Source organism: Buceros rhinoceros, unplaced genomic scaffold (genome assembly GCF_000710305.1).
Source record: "Buceros rhinoceros silvestris isolate BGI_N320 unplaced genomic scaffold, ASM71030v1 scaffold17434, whole genome shotgun sequence".
In the NCBI taxonomy this organism is placed as follows: domain Eukaryota; kingdom Metazoa; phylum Chordata; class Aves; order Bucerotiformes; family Bucerotidae; genus Buceros; species Buceros rhinoceros.
Window position 1 is genome coordinate 27686 of NW_010410216.1, and position 21736 is coordinate 49421.

A 21736-nucleotide genomic window follows, 5' to 3' on the forward strand; every position below is an offset into this window, starting at 1 on the left:
GTGGTCCTGCACTCGGGTCAGAACAACCCCCTGCAGTGCTACAGACTTGGCGAAGAGCGGCTGGAAAGCTGCCTGGTGGAAAAGGACCTGGGGTGTTGGTCAGCAGCCAACTGAGTATGAGCCAGCAGTGTGCCCAGGTGGACAAGGCAGCCAACAGCCTCCTGGCTCGTATCAGCAATAGTGTGGCCAGCAGGAGCAGGGAAGTGATTGACCCTCTGTACTCTGCACTGGTGAGGCCACACCTGGAATACTGCGTTCAGTTCTGGGCCCCTCACTTCAGGAAAGACTTTGAGGTGCTGGAGCATGTCCAGAGAAAAGTAACAAAGCTGGTGAAGGGTCTAGAGAACAAGTCCTCTGAGGAGTGGCTGATGGAACTGGGGTTGTTTAGCCTGGAGAAAAGGAGGTTCAGAGGAGACCTTACTGCCTTCTACAACTACCTGAAAGGAGGTTGTGGCAAGGTGTGAGTCAATCTCTTCTCCCAAGTAACAAGCAATAGGACAAGAGGAAACGGCCTCATGTTGTGCCAGGGGAGGTTCAGGCTGGATTTTAGGAAAGATTTCCTTACAGAGAGGGTTGTCAAGCATTGGAACGGGCTGCCCAGGGAAGTGGTGGAGTCACCACCCTGGAGGTATTTAAAAGGCATATAGATGCAATGCTGAGGAATATGCCTAACGGTAACCTGGCAGAGCTAGTTTAACAGCTGGACTTGATCTTAAAGGTCTCTCCCATCCAAAACGATTCTGTGATTATATAACGGCATTCATGCAGCCTTTTTGCCTTACTTTACTTTTGCCAAAAGAAAATAAAAGCCAAACCCCAGTCAGTCTCAGGCTTGAGCACAACCGGCCAACGTGGGGCATGTTAACTGTTCTGATGTTAAAAATTACTGTCTTGTTATTGATTTATTCAAAGTATTATTTTTTAAAGCTGTAATGCAAAGCATGGCACTGAAGAACTACTGGTCTTTGGTTAAGGCATGTTTGACTGCAGGTATTACCAAAAAGACCAAATATTATGGCCACTCACCAAGGGAAGGAGCCTCTATCTGTGTGAGCTTTGCATGGAAGGTAAGAAACAAATTTAAATTGCTTGCTGTCAGTAACCTAGTCCAAGGACTCTAGCTTCCTTCATTAGGTAGAGAAGTTTCATGAGGACTTAGACTAAAGTGTTGTGATCCTATGAAGAGCACTGAGGAAGTTTAGGAATTGTAGTGAATTGTTGGTGTCGGTCCACTGTGACTTTAAATTTCATACCAGTTTGATGTTCCGATCACTGACTGCACTTCATGAATTTAAGTAACTAACTGTTAAATGAGTCTGAACAAGGTCTGTGTTGTAGTGAAGTAGCAGCTCTAATTAAGGTTCAGAAACTTGAAGACTATTCCAGAGACTGTAAATTTCACCCCAATACTGATCACTTAGAAATTTTCTGCAGCTCTTAAAGGTTATCAGACATTGGTAACCTGGATCAAGCCATCTACACAGCTGCAGTTAGAAACAAAACAAAACAAAACAAATCAACCACACAAAAAAACTTCACAAAACCAAAAAAAGCTATTTTCAAACTCATCTTTCTCCTGCTTTTTCTTCCACCCCGGCAGAAAGTTGTCAGTTCTAAATGAACAAACAGAGCTAAAGAATTTTTTATTTGTTAGGCCATAACATTTATAGGGCATCGGGGAGACATACCAAGAAGCAAGGAAATATTTGAGTACTCCTGCATTAGCATGAAGTGTGACACACCTAAGTGGGTGATGTGCACGTATGACAAGAACAGATTTCTCATCTGGGTTTCCAAGCAGTCAAAATACTGCAGTAGCTGTAATAGGGTTGTAGGCTGTCCCTGAATGGAAATCGCATTCATCTTTTGAGCTGCAGCCCCTCTTTTAACAACTTTCAGAGGATAAACATTGTTACCTTGCACTTCTTTTAGAGTTGTATTTTCCTGACACTGAGGCATCTAGTTCAGGCACGACAATTAAGGCCTGCAGTCAAAATGAGATTTTCGTTTTAACTTAGGCTGTCAACTAAGTTACAGCTAATTTAGAGGAAAGGTGATTGACTCCAACAGGCAATTAGAGAAACATCATCATTACTCATACTCTTCACCAGACCTGAATATAGTAAAAGGGTCATACTCTTCTCCACGTTCATACAAAGAGATGACACACAACAGTCTACACTAAATCTGTATGTTCCAACGTAGCTTTAAGTATTTAGCAATAAGCAACTATTTAAACCCAAATTACTCTGGTCTTGCACTACAGATCATCATGTAAACCATGTGCCTATATTTCTTGCAGGCACCAGGCTGGACGTCTCCAGCTGGAGACCGTAGCGGAGGGCCGGCTCAAGGAATTGGCTCCAGCAATGAAGCCATTTTTGTAAGGGCTATTCCAGTGGATCAAAGGGAAGCTAAGAATGCTTATGAACGTTCCATTTATAAAACCAAAAGCAGAGGGCAAGCTTACATTTGGACTTCACTGACAAGTAGGAGAAGGAAGCTAAACAGGTCTGGCAGGAGTAGCTCTAACTCTTGGCAGTTTAGTACTAAGTTTCAACAGTACATGGCGCTTTCTCAAGCTGCCTTGCTTGTAGTTAAAGCAAAAGGAGACAAATATTTTTCACAGGCAGCTGGAGCAGGAGATTTGCCTCACAAACACAATCCTTAGCATAACACTTATGTGCTCTGTGTTGTTATTTCCTCATCCACCGGTGCTGTGTTCTTGTGTTTCTCCACATAATGATTATTGATTTGCAAGCATTCCCTCATTACACCAGCTATGGGAAAGTAATTGGGAAACATCAGCAGTTGGCTGTAGTCTGACTCACAAAATATGCCTCTTTATTATTCTTTATTCTCTCTACATAAAAAGAAATGTGTATCTTACAAGTTTTAACATAATCATACTGCAATGCAAATGTTGCACTTAAACAAGGTTGTTTAAAAGCTTGGTTGAACATACAAAAAACCATCTAAGTATGAAGGGTATGTAAAAAATCCTGATCTTCGTGATTTAAACCAGTTAACCAGTTACAGCTGCGTAAGGTTCGGGAAGCAGGTGCATCACAGAAAAACTGCTGGTGAGCAATTCTTTTTCTTTATTGGGATGATGTTTAAAATTTTATAAATTTTGACGAAACACTCTTCCACTTTCATGATTCAATTATTAATTGCACTTTGGAATTTAAAAAGAATCATCGTCCTCCCACTAGTATGTTGCATCAGCTTTGGCATTCAGATGGAAGTACCCTTCCCTTCTTTGCAGGGACAAGTTCCATAAACCACAGGTGGAGGAATGTGTTCAGAAGGCAAGGGCTGGAAAACTGAATCTTTAAAGTAACAAAAAATCCCTTGTGTTCTCTACTGACCATAAAGATAGGGTTTGCTTTACAGGTGGTGGTTAAACATCCTTTCTGCAAACTTGCACAACTACATAAATAAAAATATTGCTCAAATTGACCAAGTTTTTCATCCTGTGGTTGTGTAGCTCTGTTAAAAATTATCCACTCAAGGTTCAAGAGTGCCATTTCACTTAACGTATAGCTCTGTGCATGTAGATTTCTCTACCAAAACATTTTCCTGAGAGACCTTTTGCATAAGACCACATAAATCAAGAACTTCCCAGCACAGAAATGCATATACTGTACTCTACAATTCTATCTTATATAAAAACACAGTAATAACCTTTTGAAGTCAAAATTTTGTCAACATATTAACCAGTTGCAGGCACAGCTTGAGTTCAGTGTTCTCAACTGTCATCCGCCAGTTGTTTCTGTAAACTAGAAGACGTGAGAAAACAGCGTTAGGGCTTTGTGGGAAACTCAGGAAACAGACAGGTTCCATTGCTGAAGATAACTTCCAAAAAGAGCACTTGTATATGCTTCAAGCAATCAATATGGAATTCAAAATATGCAAAAGCATTTAAATTCAAGCAAATACCTGTTTACACAGGCAATATGACTCACTTAAAGGAAGCTGGTTTCAGTCTAAGGAGACATCTAAAGTCCATGAGATTTCTTTGCATAGGTTCAGGATCCGCCCCAGGCCACAGAAGCAGGTATTACTTAAGGGCCATGACAGTTAACAAAGGAATGACCACAGGACACAGCCCTCACCTTTCCAGGTACTCCTTGACATTGTCATAGCCGTAGAACTTGGCCAAGTGGATGAGCATGCCTGTGGCACATCGCCCATCTCGCCGGCGGCAGTAGCTGCAGTTGCACACCCCACGACAAGGAGGACAGATCCAGGCCTGCAAGAGGGTGAATGTGGGAGGGGGGGTACAGGCAAGCCATGAGCAAGGTTATATTTTCTTTCCCACCACTCAGACATGAGTTGTTCAGGGCAAGGTTTTAAAAGCCTCTATCAGCCAGCCAACCAACCTTGTTAACACTTCCCAAATTCTGCAGGATTAAAGAAATGATTACATTATTACCCTGTTTGCTTGAATACTTCTTAGTCTGAAGACTCAGGTTCTCTGATGTGCTTAGTATGCATTCTGAAATAGACTAAAGGCACCTGTAATACCTAACGATAACTCATCCTATGCTAGCCTGATCCCACTGACCTCCCTGGAAAAAGATGGATATCCACTGTGACAAGTTTCTTTGGCTCTGCCTGCTGGTATAACACAATTCCTGGGACTCAGTTACCCAGCACGTACATTCACAGGCAGGCATCTCCCAGCTGCTCAGCAACTGAACACAGCGGCGCAGGTGCTCACAGCCTGCATTACTGTATAGCAGCCACGGCCACACCGAGCCAGCACATCAGAGCCATTAGGTCTTCACTGTCCTTCACAACAGCCCAGAAGCCCATCTCTAAACCAGAGGTGGGCAAAAAAAATAAAGTCCCTGAACAAGTTGGGCATGGAGAGAACTGTTCCGCCAAGAGGTCTTTGTGTACCTATGTGCCTCATTCTCTGGCAGCAACCTGTGCTCTCTCCTTACTCAGTGCCTCAGAGGACAACAAAAAAAAGGAACCAACCCTAAGACTCTTAGGTATCCTTCTCCTTTTTTTTCTTGTATTTAAAAATTAGAAGCCAAGACAAGGAACCTGCTTTGCATGCCACATTTCTGAGAGCATTAAAAAGGGTACGTTCTGGTGTTTTTCTGAAAGGGGAAAGATTCCTTTTCTTAAAAGGTCTCACACTTTCCCTCCACTATCTGGCAAGCAAGTAGAGCTTCAAAGCTCGAAGATGGGTAAATTATAATGCAGGTCAAGCACCTTTCACCTGAGTTCCAACAAGATCAGTGTCAGTTGTAACTGTACTACAGATCTTCTCATGGCAAAAACCTTTCAGCTCATGCTCATAACAACTTACTAACAAAACCGCATTCATTACACTTCCTTTCCAAGTCCAAGAAATGAATACTTACTGGATCAAGCAGTGCTGATTTCACATCTTCCCCATATCGATTTCGAAGACATGGTCCACAAAACTGCCCTCTTACTCCCCCACAGCCCTGGTTGCGACAGATTGTCTTTGTATCAATTGTCTTTTGTCGACATTGGTGGCAAGTACTACCCTAAAGTTGGAAAGGAGGAGAAACACATATGTATGAAGGACATCTTAAAATGCTTGTTGCTGAACATTCCTAATATATCTGCTGATAGCAAAGCACAAACTTCAAAGTCAAATTCAGCTCTGAAAATCTCAGTAAGAACTGTAAGTTCTATTATTATGATAAATCAGAGTTATCCGGAGAGATGCTAGGAATTTGAGACAGTGCCCAGCCTCAGTTGCATTCGGAGTATGAACCTCATGTCTCAGTTTTGATCCTTTCTTCTATCCAGGAAAAAGCTATTCAGAAAGTAAACTTGTGCAAATACAACGAAGCACAGAATATATAGTAAACTGATCATCTAGATCTTTATGACAATTAACAACAGCCAAATCCAGTGAAGGAAAGGATGGAGGAGTTCCATCCAGAGCTTGGGACACTACCCAACCTGTACAGATATGTAATTTCCAGGAGATACACAGAGCAGCAGGGATCACCATTATTTACTGGTACAACCGCCACCACTACATTCATAAGTGAGAATGAAAAATAAAAGAGCTATCAGCTCTTATCAGTGGTGAGTCATAGCAGCAGCAAATCCCACTTAACAGCTCTGTGGCAAGAAACCACTTCTTTGCAGAGGCAAAGAGTTGGTGGGGTGTATGAACTAGCACAGGCAAGCCCTCAGAAGCCTGGCAAAGCTTTCAAAGTTGTACTTCTGTAATATAATTGATACCAAGCTGCACTCTCCAGAACCTCAGAAGAGCATACCTTCTTATTAAGGTACTTTCAATTTCAAGCGCATGGACACAGTTTCTATAAAGAATAGAGCAGCCACTTACTAGAACTTTGTCATAGATTTTGTCTTTAACAGTGATTGCAATGTTGTCCAGCTCCTCCTCAGTAATATCCTCTACTGGACGCTGAGATGAATACTTCGATGATCTCCTTCTTTTGCGCACTCCACAATCCCCCTGCTAAACAAACTCATCTCAACACCTTTTGTCTGGTGCCATGAAGACCCTGTCACCACACTTGATGACAAATTCTTTCATTTATAACGTTTAGGCAGTCTAGAGGGGCCTCAGGGACCACCAGAATAGTGGTGGAACAGTTTGGAATAGTTTCCAAATCATCACCGTGTCTCTCTCTCTCCTCGCTAATCTTTTCTCTACTCCATTTATTATTTATTTTGTTTGTATATTCTTCCTTCCCATCTTTGATATTTCTATTTCCACAAATCCCTAACGATGTTCTTCTGCTGCCTCCTTTTCTTTACATTCCCAGCACACCTCCACTGTAACTCTTCATAAGTAAGGAACTATGCCCATGAGCCTTCTCTTTGCTCCTTCAATCTCCTAGCATACCCTCCAATTACTTTCTCCAATGACAATCTCCAATGTCCTGCAAAAAAGCTACTGAAGTTTTAGGTTAGTCCAGCTGTACCCAGCCCCTTCTTACCTTCCAAATAACAAATGGGATGTAACTCCTTCACTCACTATTAAGTGCTCTTTTTTTCCTTCTAAATATAATTCTCTTTGACCCCCTATTGATGTACAAGTCTCCTCTGATACCTAGCCTTCCCCCTTTTCCACTCTTAACATCTCATTTGTCCTTCACCCTAGATCAGCTCTAATCTCTCCAAAATAGTCATTTACCAGCCCAGGTTCTCATTCAGTGTTACTTCATTTTTTTAATAGTCCAGTTACCTCTATAATGCTTCAACTATGCTCAGCACTCATTCCTACAGGCAGAACTGGGATCCAGCTTGTGCAAATACAAACGTAAAGAGTCTTCCACATAAAGATTTATTTACCTTTACATAAAGGTATATTTACTAGACAGTAAATATAACCAAGACAAATGACAACCATAAGCTAAGGGAGGGAAAAATACCTGATTTCAAATAATTGAGGAAGAATAAAACCTGCAACATTTCACTGGCTAGTCAGTTCATCAGCAGTTTGTTGGTGCAGATTCCCTTCATTCATTCTCAGTTCAGCTATACAATGCCTATCTTCCCTCTGCTATTTCCAGAGAAGGGTTTTTGCTATTTTTTTCCAAGTCTAAAGATAGAGATCTGCTTTGTCACCCCCACCTGCTGCCTTGCCACTCGAAGGCCTTCTACACTGTGGGCTCTAGTAATTTTCAGATAGTGAATAAATAATAAACCATGCCTTGGTATGTTTGGACAACACAGGTCACAAATAGAGCCCAGTTAACAGGTGAAAGATGAAGCAGGAAGGCCTGAATATAACTCCTTCTGTAGCTAATGGCAACCAAAGGTTCTCATTAATGTTCTGTAGGGTGTGATATCTGCTCTAAGTACTGGCCAACCATTCAAATGTTTCCTAATCCCTGACTACAGGAGATATCAAAGTCTGGCAAATACCACACTGAGTCTCTTCTTCAAGAGGTTTTGTTGTCTATAGCTACGGAAGTGTTCTGCAAATTTGACAGCTGACACAGTAAATTTCTCCAAGGCAAAGTTTTCTGGTGGACGAGCATTTCTGGTTGGGTTCATGCGACGTGCTATCTGGCCTTCAGAAAACGTCCTCCTTGGGATTTTCTTTTGTTTCTAGAAAGAGAAGAAGACTCCAGTAACTGTCCTTTCAGTTATGTCTGAGTATGAAACACCAGAAATTATCTGAAAATGTCTGTACCACACTTGTACTATCATGAACTAATCTGTTCTTCTCCCACTCTTTGTTAAGCCCAACCACACCATTTTGTAGCATTCTGACGTATCCTCCCCAGTGCTATACCTTTTTGCTCCTTTTAAAACCCACACCTTCACAGTCAAATTCTATTCCAACTAACATCTATCCTGGTTCTGGCATCACAGAACTGTACCAAAATTTTATGTACAGCATATTAAAGAGGAAGCTAACTCCCACTGGTCTTCAGTAGCTAAATGTTCAGATTTTCCCACAATCCCAATACACCTTTGAGTAATAATGCAAATTCTAGGTTATTTTCTTATATATTTTTTATAATGAAAGGGCATTAATAAGCTGCTTCTCCTACTTCTAAGACCTGGAAATCACTAGGAGGCACAAGATACCCTCTTCGTATTGTCACACCTGCCAACTACTGCATGATTGAATTCAGGCAAAAGAAGTCCTGCATGGACACCTACCATAAAGGCAGCTACTAAATCTGACAGCATAAACAAGATGTAGGAAGCAAGTCTGCTTGCCACCATACACTTTAGTTATTTCCTTCAGAAGAAGTTGGAAAGCACGTTATAAGACATCAGGCTGGAGCAGATGGGGTAACTAGAACACTCCTGATGTCCTCGACCTTCCTCAAAGATGCTAAATAGAAGTAGCAGGCTTATGTATGTATTCAAAGGATGTTTAAGTTTCTATAGCATTTAACAAGAGCTAGCAAGGTTCCAGCCTTTCAAAGCCTGTGGAATTTGGTTTCACCTTTTCACCTGACAACCACTACACCGGCATTTCTACTTGGGCTTTGCAACAACATGGCTCTTCAATTTTTCCTCAAATCTCTTTGGTTTATAATATATGGAAACACATTACAGAGAACCTAGAGAGGTTGACGGCTCTCTGTCCCTAGCCAGGAAAAGTCAGTTGAAGCAACTACAGTATCATTCTGGGTTCATGTTGAAGTGGTTGAATTTCATCAGCACAGCTCTGCTGGGAAGTGTGGATTTTAAAAGAGAAGCCTGCAAGAGGGAAGTTAACAAGGAAATTATCGGGATGGAAACCCAAAGGAAAGCAACTATGCTTCCTTATTCCCACATACATAGACATTTGTCTAGCATCTCAACTATTTCTGGGGCAAAAATGATAGAGCTGCATCTCACCAAGTGACCAAAACCAAAGAAAACCAGAAAAAACTTGGTGAGAGCATTTAATCAGGAAACACGTTAACCCTAAGTCTAGCAAAACTCGCTGTCACCTCTAGTCAGTACTGGAGACTTACCGAAGGAGTTGAGGTGGGTGTTTTCACTGGGAACAGGTCAGGTATGGAATTCAGTTCTGCCAGCAGCTGGGCAAGCTGAAATCAACAACGATGCCGCTTTGAAAACACACTGCAAACTTGCAAATAAGAAACACTCTGAATTTTATCTTAACATATGAACTTCCAGTGCATGAAACCTTTCTGGAGGCACTTTACTTAAGTGGGGCTCATAAAAGGGGATCATTTACCCATGAATGAGCAAAACTCTGTAGGCAGTACTAACTTCACAACTCCCATTAATCCCTACTAGGAATTAGAATTAGGTAGAATTACAAACGATCTTGTCAAAACAGCACTGAAGAAGCGCATTACAATATGGTTATGATATCTATGACTGATAATGAGAAATCTGGAGTCCATATGACAGGAGGGAGAAAAGGCAGACAGGGTGCCCTTGGCCAGAAGACCGTGGGCTGTTTTGCTGAATGACTGCTGATACACCTGTGCTTTTTGCCAGGGAACTTAAGAGCATCCTCTTAAGCAGTGACATTGCAGCAGGGACACTTGGGTCCTCATTTTTCAGTGGTCCTTAGTAGCAATGAGTAGGAACATCCCTTTTTCAATCATGACAGCTAATGCTAATTTCACAAATGCTGCAAAACATGCAGTAATGTTGTGTACAACTTATCCCCACTGGCAGCTCCCCAACCACGGTGTATGCAGCACCAGAAGCATGAGGAGTGGAAAGTGAGAGGGGTGGAAAAGCAGCAAGACCAACACCACAGCAGTGAGGATACAAGACAGATTAGGAACACAGGTACAAAACTAAAGCAAGTTTTTACGAGGGAGCTGCAGGGGTGTACTTGAGCACAAGAGTGCTTGGAAGCTGCAGCTTTTCCTGGAATATAGTAAAACTGAAGGAGCCACTGAGGACCCAACATCAACTTGGATTTGCACAGCAGCACGATAATTAAAAAGAGCTGGTGGCATTTTGGACACTATAGGAAAAAGCTTTAGGGAACAACCAGTGTCTCTCTTTTCCACACCTACACATGCATGCACTTTTGGTAGTTTGTAAACATCACATCCCACACAACTGAAAAATTATGTTTATTGTCCTTAGCAGTTTTTAGCTGGCTTTCCAATCAGTAACTGCAATAGATCCGCCAGACATAAGCGAAAAGTAGAAACTCTATTGTGCAAATGACAACACAAACCACCTGAAGGAACCAGCTGTTTGTCTGACACGTTCTGAATATAAGACTGCAGCTTGGGCATCTGTAACTTTGTTCACATCCACATCCAAAATGCTTGGTTCAGCTCTGATATTAAACCTGAACAGGCTAGTCCTACTTGAGGCTATCCTAGGGTTAAGTGAGTGCTGATGTCCTTTAGGGTTTTCCTAGGTAGGAAAAATTCAAACACAAACCATCATGAGATTTTCCCAAAGTCCCAGCACTGCACCAGTGAGGACCTCAAAATTCAACTGTGCAAAAGCTATGCATCTGGAAGTAAATGTCAGAGAATAAAGCACTGCTCATAAGTCTTACCATGGCTTTATTTTCTTTAATATTCATGGCTCTCTTAAGCAGAGCACTGGAACTTTCCTCCTGTGTTTCTTTAATCTCTTCTTCAGACTCTGAAGCAGAGCCCTCTACTTTGTCCCGCCGCTTGCAGCTTATGTCTTTTGAAAGAGGCATGAGGGATTCAGTGTCCTTTTGAGGTAAGTTAGAAAAAGCCTCTTCAGGCACTTTTTTCTCTGATGACTTTCTGGTGGGAAACTGCAAGGCAACACGAAGGCCAAAGCTTCTTCTCCTGGGGAAAACTTTCTTCTTTGCCTCTTCCTCCTCTTCTTCCTCACTACCCAATAAATTATCACATTCTTCACCACTCAAGTCTGACTCCTTTGCCTAGAGGAATGAAGAATCTCATGTTACATTACTGACTGAGACACAAGAAAGGTCATTTTTAAATCACTAATTCTAGGCAACAGTCTCACCACCCGAAGGTGTCTGACCACTGTCATTAATTCACTAAATCAACAAACTTTTAAAAGCTGGCAGGACACTACTTCTCCCTGCGCAGAAACAAACACAAAATCTACTTAATAATTTTGTCTGGGCTACGGACATCGCTGTCTTCAGAGGAACAATCTTGCCCAGTGCAGTCTACAAGCAGGGGAAGAAGTTCTCATTTCTAATATGCAATGTTACGTTAAATAAAGCTTGCTTTTCCTTTTTAAGGTAATAGATATTCTTTTTCTTCAGCATAAAGAAAGAACATCATGATATATCAGAAACACTCCTGCTAGGACATGAGCTTTACACAGAAGAGACAGAAAAGAAGAAATCAACATATACATTCACACATAGGTGACTGCCTTTACCAGATCTCCTTTCTTGTTCACATCCACCTCACTTGAAGTGAAGCCTTCAAATGCTTCTGTTTCAGAGTCAGTGTCTTCAGTGAAAATCCTCCGCAGTTCTTCAGTCAGGTATCTGGACTGATATCGAACCTCCTGTAAAAATACCAGCCAGTAGCTGTGAGAGACAGTCAGAATAGTCACAGTCACAAAGAACAGGTTCTGAGGTTCAAGCAGGTACTACTTAGAAGGCGTACACTGAGAAAGCACTTTGCAGGCAAAGCCTGTCAAAGGAAAAAATCAGAAGGCATTCAGAGTTTCAGCACTGAGTTATTTCAACTTGGCAGGATTTTTTTCCCCTCATTTTGAGTACAGGGCTCTAACTCAGCTGCTTCTCGTGGGGGAAGCTTTCTTCTTCGCCTCTTCCTCCTCTTCTTCATTACTACCAAATAAAAATAAACTATCGGTTTTCTTACGTGTAAATGATCGTGTTGTTTTGTACGTTTTCCTCTGAATGTGGAAAACCAGACCTTGAATGGAAGAAAATACAAATCACAACCACAGTAAGAAAGAACCCTTCCTTCTTTCATTTAACAGTAGAAACAGCACTCTCCCCTAGACTGGCTGTAGCAACACTCAAGGCTCCTGGATTCGGCGTCCACTCCTTCTCACGCTGTTACACCATCACTGAAGAGACAAGATACCAACACAAAACGATGGACCTTTGAACAGCCTAATATCCCACCACCTTCCAACTGCTCAACTCTCTCTGTTTTAATGGTGCAGTTTATCATTCAAATGTGTCCTAAGGTCAGATGCTAGATTTTTGCCTACAGACTAGGAAGTAAAAAGCCCATAAAAAATAAACTAAGATCTCATCAGAACACTCTTCACAATATGCTCATTACGTACCAGTTAAACACAATGCATTTACTGAATCAGAAATATATTTACACACTTCTAGTCACAATTAGTAAAGACCTGTCAAAAAAGATCTGTCAGTGTGTCCCAGTTAGTCTCCTGAAAGACTTGTTCATGATAACCCATGTTCACCCCACACCTGCCTCTTGAAAGTCAGCAACAGTCACTTAAGTTTGTTTCCCCAATTTTCCTCTGCTATTTCTTTCTCCCACGCAAGATACAAAAATGACCTTTCATACAATGCACTTTCTAAATATCTTTATTCTTCCTTTCAATTCCCTCCCTTCCCTGGCTTTAATTACACACTACATTAATATCTGGTGAAAACCAGATACAATAGATGAGTGCAAAACTTACAAGTGAATGGGAGGGAGGAGCTACTGCATACGCCAGTTTTTACTCTTAAACATCTTCAAATTATTAAGGGTAACTGGAATGAGTTTTCTCCAAGCAAAAATGCTTTATTCTTTTGTCGATAGCTGCAGTGCAGCTGCTTGAGAAAAGAACAAACACAATAGAGAAGTTACTTCAAGTTGCATTTCTTGGAGGGAAACGGAAGGTTTTATGCATTCTGTGTTTTCATGCATTCTGTGTTTTCATGAAATTCCACAATTAAGGTTGGGGGAGGTGGGAAATAAGCTGTTTGTTAGCTAAAGTGACTAAAAATAACACAGCTAGAGCTATGCTGCTTCACCTATGAAGAATGGTCTACACAAGATAAAAAACGCGTCAGGAACGCCTATAGGAGAAATGTCTGAAACTCAGCAGAAGTGCAGAGATTATGGGAATCGGATTGCAGAAAGCCCTGAGGAAAAGCAGACACTGCTTGCTAATGCATTTGCACATCAACATGCAAGGGAACACCTGACGCACCAACATCCCGTTCACCATCCCCGCAGGGCAGCTGCTTTGCCTTCTCTCCCAACAACTGCAGAATTCTTCTGAACTTTGCCCATAGTTTTGCTCTTCACACCAAAACCTTTTTGTCATCTGCACAACAAGTACCCATGGTCTTTCTCAGCAACAGTGGTGTCTGGCATCATGAAGGCATGGAACTCAGGATAAAAAAAAAAAAATGTGGTTTTATTTTATTCTACCATTTAGTGGTAAAGGAGTTAAATTCAATACTGGTGGCAATTTGTAATAATTCTCAGCCCAAGGGAAACACAGGAATGATGAGGAAGGCTGCAGTGCCAGCTGTAAATTTGGAACAACCCTCACGAGGATTCCCTGTAATGCACGTTAAAGTAACAGAATCTAGCTCTTCCACAGCATTTTTCATCAGCGGATTTTGAAGTGTTTCGCAAAGATGATTATCATACTCTCCAGCTCACAAATTGGGAAACCAAGGCAGAGAGAAGTAAACTAAGGTGCATGCGGTTCCCAAATAGGCAGCAGAAGCTCCCCCCCCACTACCACCTCTCCTCGTTGATCCTTCTTCATGCTCCACACAAAGCCACGAATACAACAGCAAGCTACCTCCTCGTTTTCTTAAGTTACGAGTACCAAAGTCTAGCAACAACATTAGGAAGCAATTTAGGGCCCGGCATATTTCACTACATTTTAGCCACAGTCTTTCTCTATAGTGCAGACTGTGGCTCTACCCCTGAAGCGCTTTCGCCCTCTCCTGAGGCCATTTGCCTACAAAGGCTCAGAAATAGCACATGTTGGTAACCAGCCTCATTCTGCCTGTTTCCTCTGCTAAGACTAGTCATCTTGCTTGTCTTCCCCACCTCTGAACCAGGTACTGACCCGATGGACTAGGAAAAGAAAAAACAAAAAGGCATTTTCAATGTTGTTATTAATGGAATGGAGGGACCTTTTTGAGAGCACAACTAACAAAGCTGTCTGTATGGCCCATGAGCCCATAACTATCAAGTATATAATTATATGCTTCTAAAACACTACAACCAATTTTTTCTGGCAGCAAAGACAGCACACTGGTTCTCTCCCTTTCTTGTACATTAAGCTGGTGCTTCCAGCTACCAAATCAGAGAACAAAAAGTATCAAATCCTTATGTTGATTCAAGCTACTTCACCATTAAGAGAGCAGAGAACCAGCGAATCTCACGATTGTCACAGCAGGAGCTGATGATTTCTGTGGGTCACCACCAGTAATTTTTGCAATTTTAGTGCAGAAACAGCATTGAGATGAATTTCTGGAAGAAATACCTTGAAGTCTGCATACTCACAAATGCCCATCTATCATCATGCATTTCCTGTCCTATGTACCCAGAGCACACCAGCCCAGAATGGTAATTCTCTCTTTCCTGTGTGCTACACTTATCTACTTCCCTTAAACTCACCTTCTAACAAAACCCATTTTGCTCTTTATATTACAAAGAGTCTTTAAAAGCAATCATTAAACCCTAAAAAGGATAGTAAGTCTGTTTACATTTATTTTTAATATGAGGACTGCAGACTATGGGTTTTGCTGAGTTACGGCTCACGCAGCCATGACACAGGCTCAGAGTAGTACTGTAACCAAAAAGCCTAGCTGGGGCATGGCAATCCGTTCCTACCTTTTTTTCTGACTCCAGGGAATCAAAACTAGCATAGCTGACCTCAGACAACAACCTCTGTCTGGAAGCATCATCTTGGAACCCCAGAAAATCTTCACTGTCACTGGGGGCATTAAAAATGTCAGCCACGTCCTTAGGTGTCTGTTTCTGATTCAAAACAAGAGAGAAGATACGAGTCAGACATGCCAACTTAATAGGAAAACTCAAAACGGCAATTTTTATACTCCCATGCAAGTACAAATCTGTATCAGAGAATATGCTATGTGTAAACTGTACCTTGTTACACTGAACTCCAGGAAAATTCTGTACAGATTGCTGTAATCCCTAAACAGAGACGCCAGATTTGGGACCAGGGAAAGGATGCAACATGCAGGATGTCTAACTCCACAGAACAGTACTTCTCAGACACAAGAGGTATGTGCGTGCCTCATCTTCGCAAGCATGCGCTCAGGGCACCATTTATCCACAGTGAAACCCACCATCGCTCCTCCTCTTATAGCCCAACAGTGGTTCAGAGGTAAGGGATGCACCTTCAAAGATAACGCAATGCTAAACAAGCACACAGAAGCCTTGCCGTTAGATCTGATAACTGCACAGCTACGTATCCGAGCAGACACTTGGCTAAATCCAAAAATAAAACCAATACAACTAATTCGCCTATGCCAGTACTGCCGCAGAGCTTTTTCTGCAACACTCGGTATGAAACTGAAAACCCACTTCAACCGAGAACACTCTCCATTTGCTACAGACCCACCAGGAGGAAGCACTGCTAAGGGCAGGCAGTGGCACTTTCTGAGGTGACCAAGGTCACAACTTCAGAGTTCAAGAAGCCCAGCTTCAGCACAGAAGGAGACTCGTACCACCACATCCAACCACTCCCCTGGCCACATGCTTTACCAAGCACTCCAGCAAAGCCTCTCCACATAACGAGCCAATAAGCAAGCTTTAGACAGGTCCCATCTAGGAACTGGAAGGCAGGAGGATCAGATTTAGTCTTAAAAATCAAAGCAGAAGGCATTTGCCAAGTTTCAGAACACAGTGTTACACATCCCAGTATCCTTTGCGAAACCATTTCGTCATTCACAGAAATGCTCAAGGAGAAAAATGTCTGCATCACTCACCAGGACATTTATCTTCTACATTCACAGGATCACACGTACATGTCGCACACACTACTCTTACTTGACGCAAGCCTCTCTGCTGTTTCCCATTTGCTAATGCCGCACTTTCCCACTCCTGTCATTAACTCTCAGGAATGCAAGATCAGCAGGTAAGAGGGGCCAGTTCCTCATTCGAAGGACATGGCCTCCAGCCCTGAACATTCAAGAGAACATCCCCGAGATGAACTCCAGACCTGACAGCAGCCTGCCTTTGTTCACTGTCTCGGACAACCAAAGTTACTACACAGGTCCCCATATAATGATTATTTTTTGTTATTATTTTATCTTTTTTTTCATTTATTTCTGCCAAAGCAAATGGCCCAAAGGAGGCTCATTCTCCAAAAACAATGTTGCTGGCAAAATTCCGCTTCCATTAAAAGAACAAGCAGCACCTTGACCAAAGCTTCACTCTCTGAAATAAGCTACAGTAATGGGCATACAAGGGCTTAGTGTTTTTCTCGCTCTGCTTTTATAAAGACTGATGCAAAACTTTTGCTTAAGCAAGAGCAGAATTCACCTCTGAACAACTGACCCTCACAGGCATATAATGGCACAACCCAACGCACTGCTGCAGAAATCGTGCTGTTCACAGTTGAACCCCTTCTTACAACACCCCCTCTTACAACGAGCAGCCAGAATCCACCTCCACTGCTATGGAGGAATTCACTCAGTGCCGAGCAGCATTAAAAATGAAATTTAATGGAACAACACGCAACGAGCTATGAGCCACGCTGCTACGAATAAATTGCTTCCAGGAGCCACTGCATTAGTTCTTCTGCTATTGTACAGCCGAGTCAGCCACTGCTGTGATTACTGTATGCCCAACTAATTTCTTCATCTATTACTTCTGCATCTGCACCAGAAGAACTGTTATGGGGGTGTAATTACTGATTTTGAATAAAGAAAAAAAAAATTTTCCCCAGCAGAAGATCTTTTTTGATATTTATGTATTCTCAAATATTAAGGTACCAATTTAAGTCAGAATTTCAAAGATTTTTAATTTGTGCCTTGCTCCCCATAGCCTGACTAGGAAGAATCTCATTCAGTCACTGATGAGCTCCCATTTCACCAGAAGGACTTAGGTTACTAACAGACAACACCTGACATGTACACAGTGGGCATACTCCAAAGAGCTTAAAAAAGAGCACCCTCACGACCAAGCTTGCTCATCACCAGTATTCCTACGCTTGAAGTCCAGTTTTTCTACACCTGAAATCACAAGTCAAGTTTATTCCCAGCAGAAATCCATTGCTATCAGCAGACAGACATCAAAGAGGAGCTTGCACCGAACACCTCTGCCGTGATGGGTTGGTTTCCTGTTATTTATCATGTAGTCCTGGAAGCCACAAGACATTTCTATTTTTTAACTTTCAATTAAAATACATTCAGAAACTCATTTATATTCAGCATCAGAGCCTAGCGTTTTAACTTTGTCAATAAAGTAGCATATCCCAAGACAGAAAGTACATATTTGCCTAAACACAAATGACAAATACTATTCTATTGCAAATACATGAAAGATGCAGGCACTTCAAGAGAGGAACTTTTTGCCACTAAACCACTAAAAAAGGCAGGAAAGCAGAGAGGTGATAAACATTTCAAGGTTGCTCAGGGAAAACATTTCAACATGAACAGACCACAGGTTCAGACACAAGGGTCTGCTGACATGCTGCAAAGATGTGATAAACACTGTCTTTTTAAGATACCAGATACAAAAAGAGAAGTATCAAAAAATCTAGTAAGAGCTGGAAGTACTTCACAGCTGCTAAAAAAGTAGGAATTTTTGTACCTACTGAGCTCAGTTATTTTTGCACATAAAATACACAAACTTGTTTAAAACACCCACAAGGTACTTTTCAAAAGCAGCAGCAAACATTCCCTGCTGTAAACAGCACACAATACAACAATTGCCAGAATAACCAACCTCAACTATGCTTTTTCAACATAAAAAGATCAAAGTTCAAACCAAGATCACCATCTCTTGGTTTCCCTTTCCCAAAATCTGACAAAATACCACCAGTACACCCAGGAGGGCACCCAAACTTGCTGGTCTGCAGCAAAGGAGAGTTACTGTTCCCACAGAACAGGGAGCAGGCAGCCCATTAGAGTTGGCACATCTTTCACCACATCTTTTCACATCTTTTCACCAAAGCAGTGACAGAGACAGAAAATGAGGCCAGCAGCAATGTCAGACCTGTTTCAGCGATGCTCCCGCACTCATCGCACAAGTGATGGGAAAAGTAAAGCACCTGAGCTTCCCACCAGTCAAAACAACACCTTTCCAAGTGCCATCCCCATGAACTCCACCTGCTGTGTTAGGAGAGGAGAAAAAGAAAAGCCCAGGGTGAGTTGTTTTACCTTGCACATCAACAGACAGAATTCTCATGTATGAAATGAAAAAGCAACTTTCCTGATAACCGAAGCCAAAAAAAACTTGGGGGAAGGGCATGCTTGCCCTTCTGCCCTGGCATGCTGCAAGGAGAAAACGGGTACCTGCACGCACACCCACAGCTTTGGTGGGAAGCATTAGAGCTATTTTCACGCAACCATCAACCATATTGAACTTTTTAGGAGGTATTTGTGCATATCATTTTCATTGTCAATTGTCACATTAGCTCATTCTTCCCCAGCAGTGATGTATCAGGAGAACGCACTGAGTAAGAAAGCAGGGCTAGATGTAATTCTCCGTTTTTGCTCCTACCATGAAAAAAAAAATTCAGTTGGGCTGTGTTCCCCTCATTCAAGTTTGTACAATGTATGGACATCTCTGTTTGAAGCAGAGGACAGATCATTTCAGTAAAGCTCAAACTTGCTGCTTATTCATTCCAGTCAAACATAAATAATCCCAGTTTAATCTGAAACGAATACTCACATAAATCAAACTTGTGCAAAGTCACACCTCAACTCACGCTGGAAAACCTCGTGATTTGTCGCAGGCTCAGTATGCAGGCAAGCCCCAGGCACACCACCCAAGGGTTACAGGCACTGGGTTTGGCTCGTAGCCCCAAAATAACAACCGAATGGAGAAGTGCTCCAAGGCTGACAATTACGGGCAGCACTACAAGAAGAGAGGGCCGCAGTAAGAATGCAGGTAAGCGCCAAACCAAAAACCCAAAACTATTTACAAGTCCAGATCCTGGTCTTTCCGCTGGAATCATAGTAAACAGCATTGTGTGAAAGCTTAATTTTAAACATCATACAAACGTGTGAAAGGCATGGAAGACAGAGAGAGGCAATGTCATGTATTACAGTACAGAAGAATCACACAACTAGACACACAGTCAATGGGACTGTCAACACCATTCAACCAGCCTGAGACCCAAGGGCAACAACAAAATCTAGGAAGGAAAGGAAAATCCCAGTTCATCTCCACAATTTCTCAACAGCATCAGAGCACAAAAACCTGCAACCTTCTGGATGGTGAAGTATATGCCTGGCACAAGTGGCAGCAAGCTGGAAGGCAGGTGACTGTTTAGAGAAAAGAAGGAAAAAGAGATAAAATGAGCACACAGTCATCACACAGTTTTATGACCTTTGCAGGGACACTTTGATTCCAGCGCAGGTGAAGATGGATTATGCCTGAGCCTGTAAATCTGTCACAGTAACAACTTCTGGGATTTCCAGGGTGGTTCTCCCTGCTTCTGCAAAGTTATGGTAATTTTCACTCCAGTCATCCTACTGCTAAACCCAAGAACTCCATGAAATTTTAATAAACTCAGCTATTTTCAAAACAGTAGAGTATGGTTTCTACATTGCTTTATTTAAACTGATAATTAAGTCAAACTACTTTATCCTAAACTAAAGAATGCCCAACTATCATCACCACATGGTGAGTCATTCAAAATGTTACTTTCCAAAGAAAACATCTACCTGGAAACTATTCCCTCCTTCTCAAAAACGCAGATAATAACGCGAATATCAGTATGTCAGCATATGAACGCAGTCCAAAAACTGTCAGCTGCTACCATCTCTTCTTTTTTAATAGCTAATCTCTCACTGATCCAAACAGTAGTAACAGTTATCGCTGAATTCTGCCTAATTCAAGAGGACCCCCTTCATTTGTGGTCATCTCTAATTACTTTCTGAGCCCTGGAGTTCCAAGGAAAAGACTTTTGTACACCACCACAGGCATGAAACGCATCCCCTCTTCACTTCCGGACTGACAGCATCCAGGCTTTTTGGGTGCTAAAACTCTGACGGACAGCACTCCTTTGCCAAGCTCCGTGTACCAAAACTACTGTGAAAGGACCTCTTAAATTACACCCTGGGATGGGAAATGGAACTGCAGGTCTTGCAATTCAAAACAATTTGGTACTGCCAACCTCCCTGGCAATTGCTTTCAAGGGGGACATGTACTCTAACTTACCAGTCAGCAGAGGACCCGTGATTTCAGAGACAAGAAAACCTCCACCACTATGTCCTTCTGGCTCAGCCTGGACTGAACCCACTGCTCACCAGTGCGTCACAAAGAAGAGAAAGAGCCAGCAGAAGACCTTGCTTAGCCCAAAAACAAGCTCCCATGAGAAAAAAGAGAGCACTAAGAATGGACTGCATCCTTCTCCCCTTTGCTAAGCCTTGAAGGAACATGGTGTGCATGCACCCTTTTAGCTGTGCATTAGAAAGGTGACTGGCAGACAGGAAGAACCTCTCCTTACCGTGCCAGAGGTGCTAAGTGCCATTCGCTTCTAGTTTACCACGTCAATCAGATTTCTCCCCTATTGTTTTACAATATTTACTCTGCCTCAGTGGAGAGCCTGAGGCCATACAGAGGTTGAAGTCAAGAGTCTCCGAGGAGACAGAGATTCTAACAAACATTTCAGTGTTTCTGCGACCCTTCTGTTCCACAGGAACCCACTTAGAGACCTAATCTTCCATCAGCAAGAGATGACCGAGATGATAACTTTCTCCTCCCTCCCACCACTTGGGAGACTCACCATACCACCTCTCAAGACTTGAACCACAACGTAGCCTGAAGCATCCAAGCAAATGCTGGGCTTGGACCAGACTGCAGCCACGTGTGCCAAGCAAAGCACGCCTGCGCTTGTCCCTAAGCCTTCAGCCTTATACTCACATGTATTCAGGCGACTCAACTACGGGCTTGTGGCATCGCGGCATTTCCACAAGAAAAGAGGACAGAATTAGAAAGAAAAAAAAAATTAGCTCTTTCAAAAGTGACACCCTCAGGCTCACAGAGACTCATTAACAAAGCTCCTCCCAGCGAGCTACGCGCAGCCCATGAGCCTTCTTGAGAAACGCTGCAGGACCCAACCCCGCTGGAGTTTCCCCAAACCGATGCTGGACGCCTCGGGACCGCCCCAACGGCGGCTTCCACCCCCT

General features: G+C 42.4%; 1 protein-coding gene across 1 annotated transcript; it reads right to left on the reverse strand.

The window, feature by feature from the left end:
• Positions 1-3378: 3378 nt before the first annotated feature.
• On the reverse strand, positions 3379-19457 carry CDCA7L (cell division cycle associated 7-like; the record flags this gene model as incomplete). Its single annotated transcript, XM_010135542.1, has 10 exons — positions 3379-3782; positions 4119-4255; positions 5382-5531; positions 6350-6484; positions 7900-8085; positions 9456-9530; positions 10985-11344; positions 11821-11952; positions 15240-15386; positions 19309-19457. Coding segments are annotated over 10 exons (1502 nt in total), but the record flags the coding sequence as incomplete, so codon positions are not given.
• Positions 19458-21736: the final 2279 nt, after the last annotated feature.